Source organism: Dreissena polymorpha, chromosome 2 (assembly GCF_020536995.1).
Source record: "Dreissena polymorpha isolate Duluth1 chromosome 2, UMN_Dpol_1.0, whole genome shotgun sequence".
Classification (NCBI taxonomy): domain Eukaryota; kingdom Metazoa; phylum Mollusca; class Bivalvia; order Myida; family Dreissenidae; genus Dreissena; species Dreissena polymorpha.
The window spans coordinates 101,880-123,118 of record NC_068356.1 but is presented as its reverse complement, the minus strand read 5'-3'; the positions used below and the strand labels follow the sequence as shown (position 1 = coordinate 123,118).

The 21,239-nt window shown below is 35.7% G+C and overlaps 2 protein-coding genes and 1 long non-coding RNA gene across 3 annotated transcripts; 1 reads left to right on the top strand and 2 right to left on the bottom strand.

Moving 5' to 3' along the window:
• The first annotated feature begins 1,127 nt into the window (after window positions 1-1,127).
• LOC127865494 (uncharacterized) lies at window positions 1,128-12,380 on the top strand. The gene is made up of 6 exons (XM_052405345.1): window positions 1,128-1,214; window positions 5,879-6,050; window positions 6,944-7,107; window positions 8,173-8,259; window positions 11,695-11,809; window positions 12,300-12,380. Exons 2-6 carry the CDS (start codon window positions 5,982-5,984, stop codon window positions 12,378-12,380), a joined length of 516 nt encoding a protein of 171 aa, XP_052261305.1. The 5' UTR covers window positions 1,128-1,214; window positions 5,879-5,981.
• Window positions 12,381-13,516: 1,136 nt separating this feature from the next.
• On the bottom strand, window positions 13,517-15,925 carry LOC127865551 (uncharacterized). The gene is made up of 3 exons (XR_008042682.1): window positions 14,359-15,925; window positions 13,916-14,101; window positions 13,517-13,622 (listed from the first exon to the last, which is right to left on the bottom strand). It is a non-coding gene; the product is annotated as an uncharacterized LOC127865551 (long non-coding RNA).
• Window positions 15,926-17,713: 1,788 nt separating this feature from the next.
• LOC127865550 (sialidase-like) lies at window positions 17,714-19,961 on the bottom strand. The gene is made up of 3 exons (XM_052405392.1): window positions 19,787-19,961; window positions 19,180-19,452; window positions 17,714-18,649 (listed from the first exon to the last, which is right to left on the bottom strand). Exons 1-3 carry the CDS (start codon window positions 19,842-19,844, stop codon window positions 18,207-18,209), a joined length of 774 nt encoding a protein of 257 aa, XP_052261352.1. The 5' UTR covers window positions 19,845-19,961; the 3' UTR covers window positions 17,714-18,206.
• Between the last annotated feature and the right edge of the window lie 1,278 nt (window positions 19,962-21,239).

Genomic DNA, 21,239 nt, shown 5'->3' with positions numbered 1-21,239 from the left:
CTATCCATAGATATTGTGCGTATTTATTGACCTGGCGTGGCGGAATTAACCTCTGACTTATGCTAGTCATGGTTATCACAAAATACGACCAACGGGGAGTTTATAATACATTATTTATTCCATTAATGCTTGGTAACTGGTTACCGTTGGGAATTTCCTACACAGTAATGCGCTGGACGGTCGTGATACTCCGCCCCGCATGATCATTTCATACACACAATATGCTGAATAATTTTAATTTTAAGGTAACAATTGAATCTTCTTCAAATTTGTATATAATCTATTTCAATGCATTAAATACTTGAAACTTCTGTGTGTTTTTTTGCCATTCTGATATTTTTATTCATTTTTTCCTCAACTAAAAAAGAGATTTTAAACATTTATTATGAATAAATCTGAAGGAAAAGCGGCTCAAGAGACTAGTGTTTTGATTGGCTGTTCAGAAAATGTGTACGTAGAAGTACAAACATGTATGTCAAAGTACAAATTGTACTTTGACGTACAAATATATACTTCGAAGTGTATTTTATATTCATGTCGACGTACAATTATTGTACATCGACGTACATTTCTCTTTTTAACTGTAGGTCTTCTTGACTTTCAACCCAAATGGTACGCCATAGTATGTCTTTAGGGTTATCTAAAGAATGCTCCCATCTTAAAGGATCAATACAGAGACCTCCCAGTGACTTAGCCAGTTAGCAGACACCCCATCCACTATACCACAGACACCGAACCAGCTATAAATTCCTGTGGCTAGAAAACAAAAAATATAAGATGCTAGATCTTTAAGCTTGGAACATGTAACTTGTTTTAAAATTGATTTTTTTGGATGCATTACTTAATTATTGCAACAATTATCATATTTTGAACACAATCATGTCCATATATTTATTAAAAATACATGGTTATCAAAAAAACTTAAAAAGCTTTTGCCCGTAAATTAGGTAGCACCTATAATCATATTATGTTACATAGAAGGAAATTAATTGCGCATGCGTAACCTGTATAGAATGTGTGGCACTGTCTTCCTTGCATTTGGTTAGTTGTTTCTAGCCTTAGCACCATTGTGTCACACCGGTCTTTACTGACAATAACGTAGTGACGTCACCATCTATGTATAGAATGGCCTTAGCACAGAAAACGTTAGTTGTGTAACCTGCAAACTTTTATGTGAACACAGAAATAAGTCTGTTAATTGCCTATTGTGTTGGGTGGGTGATATATTTGTTTTGTAAGAACTAGTTTGCAAACGTGATTTGCCATTTTACAACTGTTGCGATAGTTGTCAAGGACAGCATTTATGCATTTTGTTATTGTTTACACTAATATTAATTATTTATGAATATTCGGATGTGTATTTGATTCGGATTGGACTAAAATTTCCCACATAATTTACATGTTGACCGACGATGATTAATATCACCATTAAAACTTTTCAGTATCCATTATTAACAAACAAGAGCTATTTTCATAATGGAAGAATATAATTTGAATTTTCCACAAAAAGATTTGGTGATTAATGATGTTGACATAGAAGAAAGAACTGATACACATTTTATATTAAATGGACCCATGTTTGATGATGCAGCAAATAACATCACTGTAACTCTTGATGAAGATATTGCATCATTCGCATGCACAGCATTCAGCGACAATAACATTTTATGGAAAGAAGATGCCAGTTATGTAAATGAAGGAATAACTGCTGGCAATTCAGATGCTGGGGTATCAGAAGAATTTCCTTCTAAATTTGAAAAAGCAGATGAATCACCATTTAACAATCTTCCAGATGAAATAATTGTGAATATTTTTTCTTACTTAAAAGTACAGGACCTTTGTAAATATGCATCACCTGTATGTCACAAATGGAGAGCGTTAGTTAAGGATCATTCTTTGTGGCATGTTCTGGATTTCAGTAATTTCCATAACTTGTCATCTTTCAACTTGCTGCAAGTAATAAGACGTGCCCCATTACTGAGGAAACTATCCTTGCGAGGAAGGGTAAATTTATCGCCTGTTGAGATTGCAATAATTTGCGAATCTTGCCCCAGAATACAGGAACTTGATTTGGGATTCTGCAGTGACGTCACTGAAACAGTATTACAGATAATTATTGAGAACTGTTCGGTTCTTCAAAAGATTAATGTTGAAGGGGGCAATTATATAGGCAAGCGATGTCTTCAAGTGATGTCCCAGAGTTTGAGTTTGACTGCTTTGAATTTTTCTCACTGTATGACCATACAGAACGATGATGTGAGGCAATTGGCAGAACACTTGAAAATAATTGCAATTAATTTGGATGGTAATAATTTTATCACTGACAGGTTAGTTTAATGTTTATTTTAAATATTATTCACATCAGAACTCAATTAACAATTTACAACAACACAATTTTCTTTGATAATACTAATTCAATAATCAAATTAATTTGTAGTTGACTAGGTTTAACTATTATGTTAATTTAAAAAAAACACCTGTTTAACCACTGTTTAAAATAGTAGTTATAATCTGTAGTAAGAACAAATTACCTGTTATTATTAAGATTTAACTATTTAAATTGATTTACAGCTTAGGTGAAACATGCGCTGATGTGTCCCATAAAATTCAGAGAAACAAGCAAATTCGTTGAATTGATATCCCCCTCCAATATGCTTCTGGACACAAAAGTGTTATATTTGACACTCAAAAAAGCATTTTTTCAAGATACAAAGGGCTATAACTCTGTTATTAACAGATGGTGTACAATGCCATTTTGTGTGCATCATCCTCTTATTGATATACATACCCATACCAAGTTTCAATGAAATCCGCCAAAACACTTCCAAGAAATGGCTCCAGACACACAAAAAAAGCATTTTTTTAAGATACAAAGGGACATAACTCTGTTATTAACAGATGGTGTACAATGCCATTTGACATGCATCATTCTCTTATCCATATATATACTCGTACCAAGTTTCAATGAAATCAGCCAAAGCACTTCCAAGATATGGCTCCGGACGGACGGAAAGACGAAAGGACCGACGGACAACGCCAAAACAATATCCTTGGCCTATGGTGGGGGATAAAAAACGCACACACACACGCAAACATATCATAGCAATGACTAGTAAACTTATTATCCCCTCGTTATTTGGAGAAAAAGTGGGGATATTGTATTGATGTGCGTCTGTCCTCACCTCCTGGCCACCTGCTCCTCCTACACTATTAGCACTAGAACCTTGAAACTTACATACATGGTAGCTATGAGCATATGTGCGACGGTGACAGTGACAGAATTTTGATCTGACCCCTGGGTCAAAAGTTATGGGGTTAGGGCGGGGCCGGGTCAGAGATTTTCATTCATTTTTTTATGTTATTTTACATTAACTTCTTCATTTCTGCACCAATTTACTTCAAATTGATACTGAGCCTCTGTTATGACACTAAGGTCAATCTCAACTATGCATGGCCCCATTACCAACCCTGGGGCGCCCCGGCCACATATACCACGCCCACCCAAAATTGCCTTTTTCTATAAAATCTTCATTTCTACACCGATTCACTTCAAATTGATACTGAACCTCTCTTATGACAATACGGTCAATCTCAGCTATGCATGGCCCGTAACCAACCCTGGGGCGCCCCGCACACATAGGCAACGCCCACCCAAAATTGCCCATTACTATAATTTCTTCATTTCTACACCGATTCATTTCAAATTGATACTGAACCTCTTTTATGACAATACGTTCAATCTCAACTGTGCATGGCGCCATTACCAACCCTGTGGCGCCCCGCCCACATAGGCCACGCCCACCCTAAATTGCCTTTTACTATAATTTCTTCATTTCTACACCGATTTACTTCAATTTGATACTGAACATCTCTTATGACAATGCTGTCAGTCTCAACTATGTAAGGCCCCATTACCAACCCTGGGGCGCCCCGCCCATAATGGCCACACCCAAAATTGTCTTTTACTATAATTTCTTCATTTCTACACCGTTTCACTTCTAATTGATACTGAACTTCTCTTATGACAATATGGTCAATCTCAACTATGTATGGCCCCATTACCAACCCTGGGGAGCCCCGCCCATAATAGGCCACACCCACATAGGCCATGCCCACCCAAAATTGCTTTTACTATAATTTCTTCATTTCTACACCGATTAACTTCAAATTGATACTGATCCTCTCTTACGACAATACAGTTAAACTCATCTATGCATGGCCCAATTACCAACCCTGGGGCGCCCCGCCCACATAGGCCACGCCCACCCAAAATTGCCTTTTACTATGATATCTTCATTTCTACACCGATTCACTTCAAATTGATACTGAACATCTCTTATGACAATACAGTCAATCTCAACTATGCATGGCACCATTACCAACCCTGGGGCGCCCCGCCCACATAGGCCACGCCCACCCAAAATTGCCTTTTACTATTTTTTTTTCATTTCTACACCGATTTACTTCAAATTGATACTGAACATCTCTTATGACAATGAGGTAAATCTCAACTATGTATGGCCCCTTTACCAACCCTGGGGCGCCCCGCCAATAATAGGCCACACCCACCCAAAGTTGTCTTTTACTATAATTTCTTCATTTCTACACCGATTCACTTTGAATTGATACTGAACTTCTCTTATGACAATACGGTCAATCTCAACTATGCATGGTGCCATTACCAACCATGGGGCGCCCCTGGGTCAAACAAGCGGCGTGGGGATACCCGTCGGCCTCTGCCGCGCCATTTCTAGTTGCTTATATAGTTATGCTAATTGCATGCACACTATTGATAAGTATGAGTTTTCTAGGGCAGCCTGAGAAAGAATATGGAATGTATCAATTGAATATTGGTTGGGGGATTTTTTTTCATTATTTACCTACATATACCTGCTACTAAATAAAATATATTGTACTTTAAAGAAGATGGAATATGCATAGTTTTAACATGTATCTATATTTATAAGGGTAAATTATCTAATACTTGCTGTGTCCGTAAGCCTGTGTAAATAATTACAGTATATTTCAAACAACAACACAGTATTGGATTAATTGGTGTTATCATGCTTTGAAGTACTCACTTGAACCATAAAGTTATGAGATGCAGTGTAAGCAAAATAGTTAACCTTTTCTTCTCTAGTTTTTACTTAAGTATTTTCAAGCACAGAACATAAAATATTATTTATTTATTTAATCTCCAAATAAAACATGTTAATTTAATGTTTTTGATTTAAATTCCTTACATTCTTTTAATTTACAATGTCATGTTCAGCAAGTTTAAGATTCTATGCAATATCAATATGATGTTAGAAGACTTTCTATGCTCCTCCAAAATCCCCCAAAATATTTTGGGGGAGCATATAGTCGCCGCTTCGTCTGTCTGTCCGTGTGTCCGTCCGTCAGTGCACAATTTTTGTCCGGGCTATTTCTCAGCAATTAATGACCGGAATTCAATGAAACTTTATAGAAAGCTTCACTAACAAGAAAAGATGTGCATATTATCAGCCAGTTCTGGTCGGATGATTTTTAACAGAGTTATGGCCCTTTGAAATTTTCCATTAACTGTACATATAGTGCAATTCTTGTCCGGGCTATTTCTCAGCAACTAATGACCGGAATTCAATGAAACTTTATGGGAAGCTTCACTACCAAGAGGAGATTTGCATATCATCAGCGGGTTCTGGTCGGATGATTTTTCACAGAGTTATGGCCCTTTGAAATTTTCTATAAAAAATTATTGTCCCCCCAACTACTGTGCCCTCAAGACATTTCCTTTTATCTGAATATATAGTGCAATATTGTGACAAAAAAAATCTTTTGGGAGCATCACCCGTCTCTGACAGTTTCTTGTTTATATAAGCTGCATAAATTTTTGCAGTGGAGTCTTTAGCCTGGTAAAGTTACAGTCTGCTCACTTGCAAGAACTTGAGCTTGATGGGGCTGAGATTACTGATGCAAGTTTGTACAGTATCTCGCAGTGTATGGATCTGCAACGCCTGGGAATCTCGTTCTGCGAGTGCTTGACAGACCAGTCACTACAATACTTGAAGGTTTGGGTGACATTATTTTAAAAGGGCTTGTTAACAGATTTTTGCATCATTATGCCGCTGGTAGGACGGCATATAGCAGTTGCTCAGTCTGTCCTGCATTCATTTTGGAAGTTGATATTTTTCATAAATTCTTTCACATATTTATCTGATTTTTGATGTAAAAATCTACCTGTATTTCATACAGACCAAGTTCGAGTTTCATTCAGGTCCATTGATTTATGGCAAAGTTGTGGGCCTTGGACTTGAACTTTTCTCTAGAATAACAGTTTTCAAGACTTTTTTTCGAAACAGTTGGAGATCTTGACCTGATTTTTGGTCTGTAAGTCTACATGCATAACTAACAGTTCAAGGTTGACTTTTATTCAGGTCCATTGATTTTGGCAAATTTTATGGCCCTGGACTTCGGAATTTTCTTTCAAATAACTCTTTTCAGAAATTCTGATCTCAGATACTGACCTTATTTTGGTGTGAGAACTGACCTTAAATTTGGTGTGTGAGTTTACCTACACGACTTCAATTTGAGTTTCATTACTGTCCAGTGACAAAGTTACAGGCCATGGACTTAACAATTTTTCTAAAATAACACTTGTTTCATTCCTAATTCACTTGTGATATTATCCCATCCAAAACTCATCTATGTGTCCAGTTTCATGAAGCAGGGGCATCTGTGTACGATGGACACATTTCTTGTTTTAAGTTCGTGGTAAAATGCTTTAAATTGATAAATTAAAATCTGTACTAAAATGCTTCAGGGCAGAGACTGGTTCTGACTGTGGACCAAATCCAGTATTGATGGTCCTAGTGTATCAAGAAAAATGTTCTGATAAGCCCTATATGAAATTTTATGTTAGCTTTATGTTAGGTTAAACAATATTTCCTATGTTTATTTGCAGAATTGTCACAATCTTGAACACCTACGATTGCGGAAAGGCTCTGACTTCACTCAGGCCGGATTGAGTGCATTCTTCAAGTCAGGGACATTAGCACATCTTCGTACCCTTAATCTGTCTGAGTGTACAGCTATCAACGATAATGTGATGTTGGATATTGTGCAGTGGTAAATCTTGTCTTGTATAAGTAGCAAACCTGATAATTTTCCTCCGTTAGACAGAGCACTGAACTAAAAACCCAATCATTACATGTTTCAATCTCTGGTCCAGCCACATAACTTGGTTATGAAATACTTTACATTGGCTTTTTGCCATTCATTTCCCATCTCTAATACTAATAGAGCAGTTTTCAGTTACTGGCATAAGTATGTTAGTATTGTAAAATGGATTTTTACGATAAAATCCAGGACAACTGTGAGTTGGTTAACTGACCACCGCAATATGTCTGAAATACTGTTGAAAATTGCAAAAGAGCTCCTTTAGGCCATTCCTGATTTGTCTTTGATAAAAGGTGGAAGAATATAGAATTACACTTGTTTGTCCATCAGTCTGTCTGTCCGTCCGTCTGTTAGTCTGTCTGTCCGTCCTTCTGTTTGTCACAAATCTTTTAAGGGCTATATCTCAATAGCTATATAAGATATCCACATGAAAGCTAATAGGTGTATACCTGTAGATATCAATGAGGAGAAGTGCCATACACAAGAACCTGAATCCTTCACTTTCTTTAATAAGAGTTATAGTCCTTTATTTGTTTTGTTTTTTTTACATGATGAATTTTTTCAAGGCTAAATCTCAGATACAATGCAAGATTTCATCATAAAACTTCATGGATGTATTGATATTAATGCGGAGAAGTGCCATGCACAAGAACCATAACCCTTCACTTTCTTGAAAAAGAGTTATTGCCCTTTGTTGTTTTTTACTGATGAAACTTTTTAGGGCTATATTTCAGATATGATAAAACATTTCAACATGAAACTTCATGGGCATGTAGATATCAATGAGGAAAAAAAATTTGCAATTCATAAAAACAATTACCCTACACTTAATTATTACCTATTAGTTATTATCTTACACATAATGTTTATACCATATATCAAGGGATTTGCACCGATCCATAAACAAACTTTATTTGGCGGGGGATTCAACGAATTTGCTTGTTTAAATAAAGATTCAAGTTGGTTTCCTAGGAGTAATATCATTTGTACATACCAGATATCCTTTTTTCCCAGCTGTGGCTCCTGCCTGTATGAGCTTGTACTGAGTTGGTGTTGGAACATCTCTGACATGGGACTGGTATCCATCATGGATCACTGCTGGTAGGTTCTTGTACTGAGTTAGTGTTGGAACATCTCTGACATGGGACTGGTATCCATCATGGATCACTGCTGGTAGGTTCTTGTACTGAGTTAGTGTTGGAACATCTCTGACAGTGGACTGGTATCCATCATAGATCACTGAGCACCAGTAGGTTCTTCTACTGAGTTGGTGTTGGAACATCTCTGACAGGGGACTGGTATCCATCATGGATCACTGCTGGTAGGTACTTGGTACAGAATTGATGTGTTTGTTAAAGCTTCACTATCAGTGGGTAGTGAGGGGAAGTTACATGCATATAAGCACCCCAGCTGTGGTCCAGGAATGTTTGAGGTTGTTGGCTACATTCCACTAAATCATAATATAATCCTCTGTGGTCCAAGGGAAGGTAAATCCATTTTCTACAGAGTTCTCATTTCTCTTCTGTAATAAAAGTGATTTATTAAAGGGGCCTTTTCACAGATTTTGGCATTTTTTAACTTATTCATTAAATGCTTTATATCGATAAATGTAAACATTGGATCGTAAAAGCTCCAGTAAAAAATCAAGAATAAAATTAAAAAAAGGAAAAGAACATTGCCCGGACCAGGTTTCGAACCAGTTACCCCTGGAGTCCTGCCAGAGTCCTGAAGTAAAAACGCTTTAGCCTACTGAGCTATTCCGCCGATTACACGTATATGATGTATTTTATACCTTATATAAGCAATCTTCGTAGTTTCACAAAATTTAACGACAAAAACAGAACTCTCCAAATTATTCAATCGTTTCGCGTTGCAACGCTTTATAATTTTTAGGTTTTAAAATCGTCAAAAGATGCATATAATGGCTATATTAGACCATGGTAAATGTTCAGTATTACTGTTTCCTCACAAATATCATAACTAAAACGAAAATTTGCGAATCTGAAACAACTTTTTTCAATTTTGTCAATTTACCAAAGCGTGAAAAGATCCCTTTAATACAAATATGCCTTTTGTGTTTTTGTTGTGTGTCTGCAACATTTAATGCATTTCATTTGAGAAAAAGTTTAAAGATAAAGTTTTGGGGTGCGTTTTATTTGGTACTGTGCTTTGTCAATATTTCATTTCAAAAACCATGTTTTCTAACGGTTTGTTCATTCATTAAAAATTCGCTTTCTTACAAATTGAATGATATACCTTTATAGCTCACCTGAGCACAAGGTGCTCATGGTGAGATTTTGTGATCGCCTTTTGTTTGTCGTTCATCTTGCATTGTTAATATTTACCTTGTTAACACTCTTGAGGCCACATTTATTGTCCAATCTTCATGAAACCTAGTCAGAACATGTGTCCCAATTATATCTCGGATGAGTTCAAAAATGGTTCTGGTTGGTTAAAAAAGCTGGCTGCGAAGAGGTGTGACAGTTTTTCTTATATGGCTTTAGTAAAACATTGTTATCACTCTAAAAGTCACATTTATTGTCCAATCTTCATGAAACTTTGTCAGAACATTAGTTCTAATGATATCTTGTATGAGCTTGAAGATGGTTCTGGTATGTTCAGGAGGCAGAGCATTTTTATCTCATATGGCTATAATAAAACCTGTTTACACTCTAGAAGTCATATTTTTAGCCAAATCTTCATGAAACTTGGTCAAAACATGTGTCCCAATAATTTTTGGTCTGAGTTTGAATATGGTTTTTTGATGGTTGAAAAACTTGGCTGCCTGGGGGCATGGCAGTATTCCTTAAATGGCTATAGTAAGGCCTTTTTAACACTCTACAAGTCACATTTATTGTCTGATCTTCATGAAACATAGTCAGAACATTAGTTCCTATGATATCTCGAATTAGTCAGAAAATGGTTCAGATCTGTTGAAAACCCTGGCTGCCAGGGAGCAGGGCTTTTTTCATAATATGGCTATTGTAAAAACCTTGTTATGACTCTAAAGGTCACATTTTTAGTCCAAACTTCATGAAACTTGGTCAGATCATGACTGTGTCCCAATTATATCTTGGATGAGTTTTAAAATGGTTCTGGTTGGTAGAGAGACATGCCCACAAGAGGGCATGTCAGTTTTCCTTATACGCTTTAGTAAAACCTTGTAAAGTCACATTAATTGTCCAATCTTCATGAAACTTGGTAAGAACATTTTGTTCAAATGATATATATCTTGAATGAGATTAAAAATGGTTTCGGTCTGTTAAAAACCATGGCCACCAAGGGGTGTGGTATTTTTAGCTCGACTATTATATATGAAATATATATAGTGGAGCTATCCTAATCACCCCGGCGTTGGCGTTCCTGTTAGCGTTAGCGTGCAAATGTTAAAGTTTGCGTACTACCCCAAATATTTCCTATGTCCTTTGACATTTTGCTTTCATATTTTGCATACTTCTTAACCAACATGACCCTAATCTATAAACAAGAGCAGACAACTGTATCAAGCATTTTGACAGAATTATTGCCCGTTTTATACTTAGAATATGCATATAATTGATAAATCTATGTTAAAGTTTGCGTACCACCTCAATATTTTCTATGTCCTTTTACATATTGCTTTCATATTTTGCAAACTTCTTTACCAACATGATCCCAATCTATAAACAAGAGCAGACAACTGTATCAAGCATTTTGACAGAATTATGGCCCCTTTTATACTTAGATAATTGAACATTTTGCTTAAATTGCCATAACTTCTTTATTAATGATCACATTTGATTCATACTTTGACAAAACAACACTTACCTGACATACCACAATGCACTCCACCCAAACCATCCCCCATGCCCCACCCCAGAATCCCCCCCCCCAAAAAAAATCTCCCCCCCCCCCCTTATTTTTGAAAGATCAGTCAAGCACTGGAATAGTCGAGCGCGCTGTCCTCTGACAGCTTTTGTTCCTTATAGGGCTATAGTTAAACTTGTAAGCACTCTACAAGTCAGAATTTAAGTCCAATCTCCATGAAACTTGGTCAGAACATTTGTTCTAATGATATCTGGGCTGAGTTCGAAAATGGTTTCCGTCCGTTGAAAAGCATGGCAGTCAAAGTGCAGGGCATTTTTCTTATATTGCTATAGTACAACCTTGATAACTCTCTAGTTGATATTTAGGCCAAGTTTAAAAATGGTTTCACAAACATCTCAAAAGTGGCTGACAGCAGTTCAGTTCCCTGAAGTCTCAGGTGAGCGACCATGGGTGTCTGGCTTCCTTGTTTCCTATAATACTTCACTTCTATCAGTTTAAGATTTGGTTTTGCCAAGTATTGACAGAGCTCACTTGAAGTTGAATCTAATGTTAGTTATGAACATAATATTCGAAATGCTGAGGATGAGGATTATGCTGCTGCTGCTGCTGCAGCTGATGATGATATTGAGGAAGATAAAACTGCAACTCTATAACTATTTTTTATTCAAACAAATCATGCAGTTCTCTTTTTTTCCTCTTCCAATCTTTCCTCTTCTTTGTACATTTTAGCAAATTGATGACTCTGGATCTGCTAGGTATTGACAGTGTCCTGGGTGAATGCCTGGAGAGAATTCCAGAGGACTTGCCAAAACTGACTTACTTAGACCTACGGCAATGCAACAAGGTAAGACATTCATTGATCAAAGCCCAGAAATACAAAAATTACAATAAAAAAGAAGCTGATTGTTAATGAGTTGAATGTCTTTTTCCACAGGAAAGCAAAGATAAATCAAAGCACTTGTTACCATGAAAAGTAAGTCAGTGTGTAATCAAAACGCAGATAGGACTATTTTGGTGCAGCTGTTGCAATCTTTTGACTTGCTTAACTATTAGAAATTAATACCAATACATAATTAATTATTATCATATATGAATGTATGTGTTTTAAATAAGTACTGTTCAATCAGAGAGGTTAGCTATGTCTCTGGTATAATTGATTAAAATAATTATAAGGATATGGATAAAACCATTAGTTTGAATTTGTTTTTTACAGAAATATGATTGAACACACTAAATTGATGCAAAGCAACCCTGAAAAACTCACCACTGTATTTGTTCATTAAATTGAAAGATTGGATGACATTGTTGATAGATTGTCTGCTCACCACTTTCAGATCGTTGATAGCATAATAATGGACGTGGTAAGAAGAAAGCCAGACCTGAAAGTGATCAACCCTTCTCAAAAAAGTGTGTGAAATGTACGTTTTACGTACGTTTTGCGTGCGTTAAACGTGGCGGTATTGGCACTGCGTTTTTTGTGCGCTTTTTCTTACCGAGTGAGTTTTTAACAAAAACAAACAAACAAGAAAATGTGCGCTTTTGTGGATAAATGTGCGCTTTATGTGCGTTAAACGTGTGCTTTTTATAAGTGTGTTCAATGTGCGCTTTTATGTGCGTTTAATGTGCGTTAAACGTGCGCTTTTTATATAAGTGCGTTTTTGACTACCATTTATGTGTGTAAAATGTGCGCTTTTAAGTGCGTTAAATGTGTGCTTTTTGTGAGTTAAATGTGCGCTTTTTTTATTTAAAAAGCGCACATTTAACTCACAAAAAGCGCAGTTATAACCCACATAAAAGCGCACATGTGTGTTAAAGTGCGCTTTTATGTGCGTTAAATGTGCGTTAAACGTGTGCTTTTTATAAGTGCGTTTTTGACTGCCATTTATATGTGTAAAATGTGCGCTTTTAAGTGCGTTAAATGTGCGCTTTTTGTGAGTTAAATGTGCGCTTTTTTATTTAAAAAGCGCACATTTAACTCACGAAAAGCGCAGTTATAACCCACATAAAAGCGCAAATGTGTATTAAATGTGCGCTTTTATGTGCATTAAATGTGCGCTTTTTACATAAAAAAGCGCACATTTTACTCACAAAAAGCGCACATTTAACGCACGTTAAGTGCAGTTATAACCCACACAAAAAGCACAATTTACGCAAATGAATGGCAGCAAAAAACGCACTCACAAAAAGCACACATGTGCGTTAAAGGTGCATCTTTTGCCTTAACAGTTGATTCAATTATATGCTGTTAAAAGTTTTTTTTAATTCAGATATGCAATAAAAACCAATAATTATATAGACATATATATTTGTGTATTTTAATAATTACAAGATAATTCAATTTTATACTTTAATGTACACCAACATTTTTTAACATACATGAGTAATTAAATATCAATGGCAATTTGATGAAATAAATATAAACATAATTTGATTATAAATAAACAAAAAATAATAGCATACTATATACACACGAACAGCTATATACATAAGAAAGATGCATATCAATCAAGGCCTTTCAGCATTTCTTTGAGGCAGCGGAGTGCAGCTCTCGTCTTTCTCTCCAAGTCTGCCACTAGCCGGTCAAACTTCTTTGCAACAATTATACTGTCATGGCCTTTGCGCGATGCGTCTCGTGCATGATCTCATTTGATCAGGTCCTGAAAGATATTTTATAATGTAAGTGTTGAATATTGCTGTTATGGTAATCTTGTTGCTATAAAAATTATAAATTTAAATCAAAACTAGTTTGTTTGCTTGTTGTTTTTGGTTGTTTATTTTGCAATTTTAATCCCCTGATCACATGTGACTTAACGCTTTTCATAAATAAATATGTTTGATAGAAAATACTGTTCGAAAATGTACCAAGATACGTGGTCTCATTTTGCTGTGTGGACTGGTTGGAAGTGTGACACCTTTAAAATGCAATAACCAGTACCCTGTATAGTTTTACCTCTAAACAAATCCAGCTTTTCTTGGTCAAGGAGAGGGCGCGGTTTTCCCACTCCTGTTCTCCTCATGTCGGCCAGCTTGTGCAGGGTAAAACCTGGTATTCAAGTCCATACATCAGGTAGTCTCTTTTTTGCTCCCTTTTTTGGCAGGCGATGCGATGATGCACATTCTTTCCATGGGGTTTAACCTATAAATTTAAAAGTTCTCATTTAATATGGGGGAAAAATATGTTCATTAATGACCAAAAATAGGTATAAATAACTTTAAGATGACAATAACCATAAAATACAGCCATAATAATTCAAATGGTGTTGTTTTTCTTTAAAATTGCATTACATTTACTCATCCATTTACATTTCCCAGTGACAATACATAAATATGATAATGATCATTATTAATTCAATAAACTAAATAAAAAAGGGATGCAGAATTGAAAATACGAACCTGTTACAACAGACTGTTCTTCAGTATTCCAAAAATACAGGCAGTTGTTGAACTAGACCATATCACTTTATATGTCTTTAACCACCCACTTTTAATCTCCTTTATTGTTGATTTACACATTGTAGTAAATACACATTTTTTTCATCACACAATACTTCATGCTGAAAGTATTTCAAGACATTTTACACTAAAATAATAAGTCTTAATTCTAGCTTAAAGTCAGTTGCTGATGCTGCTTGTTTTCAAAAAATAACTTCCTATCTGTGGTTCTCAAATAGATGGTGCCTGAACAAATCAAAAGTATATCAACACCCCTTAGTTAGGCTTAGATGGAGGACTGATAGGGACTGGCTATTCTCTTATCTGATACCATGCTGTGTCTAAGCCAAAAATTGCATAATTTGAGAAATACTGATAAGGCAGTCATTTCAACACCAAAATATTTATTGAATAATACACAGCACCCTTAACACATTATATTTAATTGTAAATATTTAAATATAACATGCTGAATGGTTTTAGCAAATAATATAAATAGTATAAATATTATTTTAATTGCCTTTTAAAATGTATGTTTATGGTCAATGTGGTAGACATTAATTGTATTAGGGTATAAATATCAGTATAAGAAAGTTCAAATACTTATTTATGTTGAGGAAATATAATTGATACTATCAAGCCCACATAATACTTTTGACACTTTCAATATTTTTAATTAGTTACACACAGTCTGATTTAGGTGGAAATTTTTAGAAATGTTTGAGATTAAAACGTAAGCAATAGGGTATGCATTGAAATTGTATGATAAAGTATGTAAACATTAAACAGGTTAATATGGACAACCAGTAATTATTCAAACTGCCCCTTATATTATTACAGGTTACTGAGATATATGTCTATGTTTAATCATTTGATGTAAATAAATTGTTAGAGCCTGCAACAATTTTGTTTCTTGTTCAATTTCTGTACAACATTTGCTAAACGGTTGTTAAAGACACACTTTTTAAGAAGTGTGTTAAACATGTGTCTTTTTAGATACATCCTTTTAAAACAGATCATATGATAAAAACGCACTTATGAAATAAAAGACTAACTTATGCTTAAAAAAGACGCACATCAAAATAGAAAAACGCACTTTTGTGAGAAAAAACCCACATCTGTAAACCTTAAAACACACTTCTTAGATAAAAGACGCACTTCCTAAATAAAAGACGCACTTCTTAGATAAAAAACACACATTTTGCTCACATCTACACTCAAAAGCGCACTTACAGATGAAGAAAACACACAAAAAACGCACTTCCTAAATAAAAGACGCACTTCTTAGATAAAAAACACACATTTTGCTCACATCTACACTCAAAAGCGCACTTACAGATGAAGAAAACACACAAAAAACGCACTTTTTCACTAAAATAACGCACTTGAAAAGCAAAAACGCACAAAAAGCGCACTTAAATGCACTTTTGATCACTGAAAACGCACATATTAACAAAAAACACACAATTAACGCACTTTTAAGTGCGCTAAATGTGTGTTTTGGTAAAAAGTGCGTTTTTATTTGACAAGGGAACTACTATGGAGAGGAGTTTGTACATTCATGAACTCTGCACTGTGTTAATGAACTTTGGACGACTTCACTTTTTCTTTTGTATGACAATTGGATTATTTAATATTTTGGGGAAAAAAATCTGAATTATATGTTAAAAATAATTATTTTTGTTCTGGTGAGTGCGAATTAAGTTAGTTTGTCATTTAATATATGCATATTAGGAAAAAAATGGTTATTTGAATTAACTTACGATAAATATACTAAACTCTTTCTTAACAACTGTCAACGCCTGTTGTGTCATTACAATGGAAATTACCTCTCAATGATGATTATTGGCTTAAAATGTAAATTTGGTGTGTGCTTTTCAAAGCCTGTTTATTGTTGGCTTATACAAAATAACAATACAGCACATAAATGCATATCACAAGATCGTGGACATCTCTGCTTGATGACATTATTTTTTGACGATTCAAGTTATATTCATTAGCTCTGGGTTTTCGGAGAAAACCCGGGGTATTGTCATAGCCAGCTTGTCGTTCACCATCTGCCGTCCACGTTATGCTAAAACCTTAACATTTTGTTAAGGTTTTGAACATTGGCTCTAAAATCAAAATGCATCCACCTACAACTTTGAAACTTCATATGTAGATGCACCTTGATGAGTTCTACACGCCACACCCATTTTGGGGTCACAGGTCAAAGATCAAGGTCACTGTGGCCTCTATCAAAAAAATCTGACAGGCTTTCATTTATTCAAAACTGCACCCGTAGCCGAGCGTGGCACCCGTTATGCGGTGCTCTTGTATTTTTACTGTTTTTGTCAACATTGTATTTATATGCATGCTTCAAAATCATGATAAAAACTTAAACTTAAAATATAAAAGTGTTTTCTTTACTCTGTATATTGATATAATGATACTTTGTTTAAAATTTTGTCAATTCATGGATGATTATAATGAGGTGTTTTCCAGATTTCAGTTCAAATTATGCTGACTCATTCACTCATAGCCCTGGTACTGTTAGTACCGGTAGATCACGAGACAGACGAACAGACAAACATAGGAAACAGAGTCAAAACTTGTGCGATGATTCATAAAAGGTTTTGTAAAACATTAATCAATAGGTTCTGAGTAACAATTAATCTGCTGGGTATCTACGTACACGATTGACAAAAACTAATTGTTTGTATAGGTCCCTGATTTATCACATTTGGCCATACCTGTACGAAATGTTCCGCCCGGAATTGGCAGTTTTTAATCTGTCGGTAATGGACCGCTCATTCGACGTGATGGTCTGTTCAAGTTTATTTTTTTTACTAATTAGTCTTTGTGACATGCAATCAGGAGCAATGCAAACATTGTACAATGATGAGCCTATGTCTAAATTAAAAAAAATGAGTCGTGTTCTGAGAAAACTGGGCATAATGCATGTGCGTAAAGTGTCGTCCCAGATAAGCCTGTGCAGTTCGCACAGGCTAATTAGGGGCAACACTTTCCGCTTAAATTTGATTTTCGGTAAGGAGGGACTTCTTTGAAACTAAAAATACCATAAAAGCGGAAAGTGTCGTCCCTGATTAGCCTGTGCGGACTGCACAGACTAATCTGGGACGACATTTTACGCACATGCATTATGCCCAGTTTTCTCAGAACAAGGCTCATATATATTGATAGTCATTCGCGCCCACATCAAACATACTTTAGGATTGATTAACATGCGTTCGACACAGCAACTGGTTTTAATGGAGTTGACTTAATTTTCTGCATCATTGCATCAACTATAGAAAACAAAATGTAAACGTTGGTAAACATTGTGAGTTTCATTTATTTGTAAGAAAACAATGGCAAAATATATAATGCATCTGTTTATGGTAATGAATAACATGGAACACGTATGAACAAACAAGTTAGTTTTTACACGCAGTTTTTTATAAGTCATGATGTGTTTTTTTCCAGTGATTATTCAGCAATTCCGACGTGTGTAACTCTTTCAGAAATATTTATAGGTACATATAATTCCAAAATCTGTAATTCTATTGAAAATATAACACCATATTTAGTTTCCCATCCATGTGTGCTATTTCGTGAGCTATTCATTTTCTATTTGTTGTGTCCTTAAAAATGATGACGCATTCGATATTGCGTTGACATTCACTTACCGTCTCAGATTTAAATAAAACTTTTTAAAGGCCGTCATGCCGCAATATATTAAAAAGATACTTTCTAAGCTCAATGCGCCGTAAATAATTTGCTTCAAAATAAGTTTCTATAAGGTGACCCTGGGTTTATGCATTTATAAATCATGGTAGTCCGGTAGGTATCGGGGCACACTGACACAAAGGGCAACCTGATGGGTTCATTTGATATCCGGTAGTGCAGTCAAGGGAGCAATTAAACACCCCCGGACAGATGAATGGAGCGGGCGTTGACGTCATGATTGCTGGTCGTGACGTAATCTGCTGTCCGAATGTCGTCATGATCAATGGAAAGTTGGTTATTGATGTTGACGTTGACATCAATGATGTAGATTGTGTGTTTAAGGACTGCTGGAAAGATGACGTAACGGATGGTGGCTGGTTTGATGACATCATACTTTGCAAAGGTGGTGATATTTTCGTTGAAAATTGAGGTGTTTGTGTTGACGTCATAAATGACGTCATCGTTAACGCTTGCAATGTGGCTTGCGACGCTGAAGGAAGTGTTGACTGACTAGCACTGCCGCCTGTCGTCTGTATACCGTTGCCTGGAATAGTAGAAATACTATTGTAAAAGCGACCCTAGAACAAAACACTGTTCATTTAAGTACGAACTAGAAATGCGAATATGTGTTTATTCGCCGATAATTAACAGTGATGCGAACAATACATGCAGTACAACGTTATCTGATATGAATGTTCAACTTTAATAAAGAAGACGTGTAAGAAAGACAAGATCACTGTAAAGGTTAAACCTTTGTAAACATCACTAACATAATAGAATTAATCGTAAACGAATACTAATTAACAATTGCATAGTAAAGCACATATTTGAATATAAAAGCAAGTCAGTACTTTCTCGCACTTCTGATAATGTATGTATGTTCTTAACTAATTTTAATACGACATGACTACAGGGTACAATAATTGTTGATGTTGGAGCATAAATGCAAAAGCGAAACTATTTTTTATGTGTACATATGAATAAAAATGTAGATACTAACATGGCACAAGGAGATTTTTGATATTCTCTTTTTCACACATTGAACGCAGTAAAAAGCACGTAAAGATTGCTCACCAGACGCTAAGGGATGTGAGGGGTCATAGTGGTTGCTGGCCCCCGGCTGTGAAGGATCGCCGCCGGCTGGGTTTGAGGGATCTCCGGTGCCGTTTCCAGTATGCGTGCCGCTCGGAAGTGAATGAGAACCACTTCCGCCCGGATTTGAAGGATCAAAGGTGTTACAATCGCAGGTTACGCAACCACTTGCGTCCAAATGACGGCACATCATCGGGCACATCAAGCTTATGCCCTTACAGTTCAGACTGTTGGAGACTTGATCAAACAAAAACCCTGCAATAAGTAAAGGTAGCATTGTTCATATTGTTACAATGAAGATGATGATAATTATAATAATAATAATAAATAATAATAATTATAATAATAATACTTATAAGGATAATAATAATAACATTAACGATAACACTAATAATAATAAACTAATAACAATAATATATAATAAACAAATAATAATACGTTTGTTGAGAGTTTGATTTGAACTTTAGCTTCATGTGATTAGTTGTGCTGCTATAGCCAATACCCATTATTAACCTCTTAATTTTATACATGTATTTTACATTTGTATTAACAAATGTGCGCTTAAAGAAAAAACGATATCTATGCTCACCGTCAGTTTCCAGAAATGTACACGTCATAATGATTACGTAATACTTAAAATTATGCATCTTAATAATTAATGTTAATATTAATAAAGCTCAATGAAAAGGATAACGCAAAATAACGATCCGCACTGAATTCGATGGGTTCCCTTCAATGCCGCCAGGAGGTTGATGTCAAAAATGTGTTCACACCCTAAGTTCAAACACTATCGAAACGAGTCGATACCGTTACTTGATAATGTTCTATCAATATTGGCGAAGGCAGGTGAACTGATAAAAAGTGCTATATTTTTATTCCAAATTTTAAAGCAACTTCATACATGAATACTTTGAGAATATTAACCATTTAAGGCGCCTGTTCAAAACATTTCGTGTTTGTCTCAGATTCCTAAGATATAATACTACTGATGATGATATTAAAATGCACGAAATAATAAGCGTAGACTTGTATTTTACTCGTTTACGTCAGCGCGAACTCTTCACCAACACGGGAGACAGTTTTTCAATTTTTATTTTTTAGGCATTAAAAATGGTGAGTGGTTTAAGCTGTATCTTTTTTAACGAACTTTACTTCGAGCCTTGATACTGGCAACGGTTGTTGTTTGTTAGTGTTTTTTTTTTCGTTGCACGTTCTTGGGTTAACACAGCGCTGATATATAAGATGTCCAATGTATATTTCAATTCTTTATGTAACATGCCCACAATGTACCTACGCCACACCGTCCATTTCGGAAGAATACCCAACAAATATGAATATGTATAGTTGATTTTTCCATGAGATTTCCACCATATGGCAATCGCCATCAGAAGACCTGTTTGTTCAGTGTTAGTCCAGAGACGACCTTCAATCATTTAGTGCCGGGTTGAGGCACCAAGTACTCATCATCACCATCATCATCATCATCATCATCATCATCATCATCATCATCATCATCATCATCATCATCATCATCATCATCATCATCGTCGTCGTCGTCGTCGTCGTTGTCGTCGTATCCGCCGTCGTCGTCATAATCATCATCATCACCACCACCATCAGCATCACCACCATCATCATCATCACCATCATCACCATCACCATTATCGTCATGAATATATGAATTGGTGAATGAATGAATGTTGTGCCTCAACCACCAGGACAGGCAAGTCCGGATCAGGGCCTGATACAAAATATCTTTATTGAATTAAAATGACCATTGCTGCTCATTTAATCTTGTGAACTATCTAACAAGATAAACGGTGTTGGTGTTCGTTACTGTTGGTAAACGTTTATCATTTATTTCAATTACATCAAATATTGCGGAGGCGTTTTTTAATCTGGGTAGCTCTTAGTTGCATCACACCAACATCAATTACGGGGTATTGCGCAATGTTTTCTGGTCTAATTTCTACTTGTCAGAAAAATAACAAAATATCAAACACAGAGATATTATGTGGAAATAAAATAAAAAAGTTAAAAAT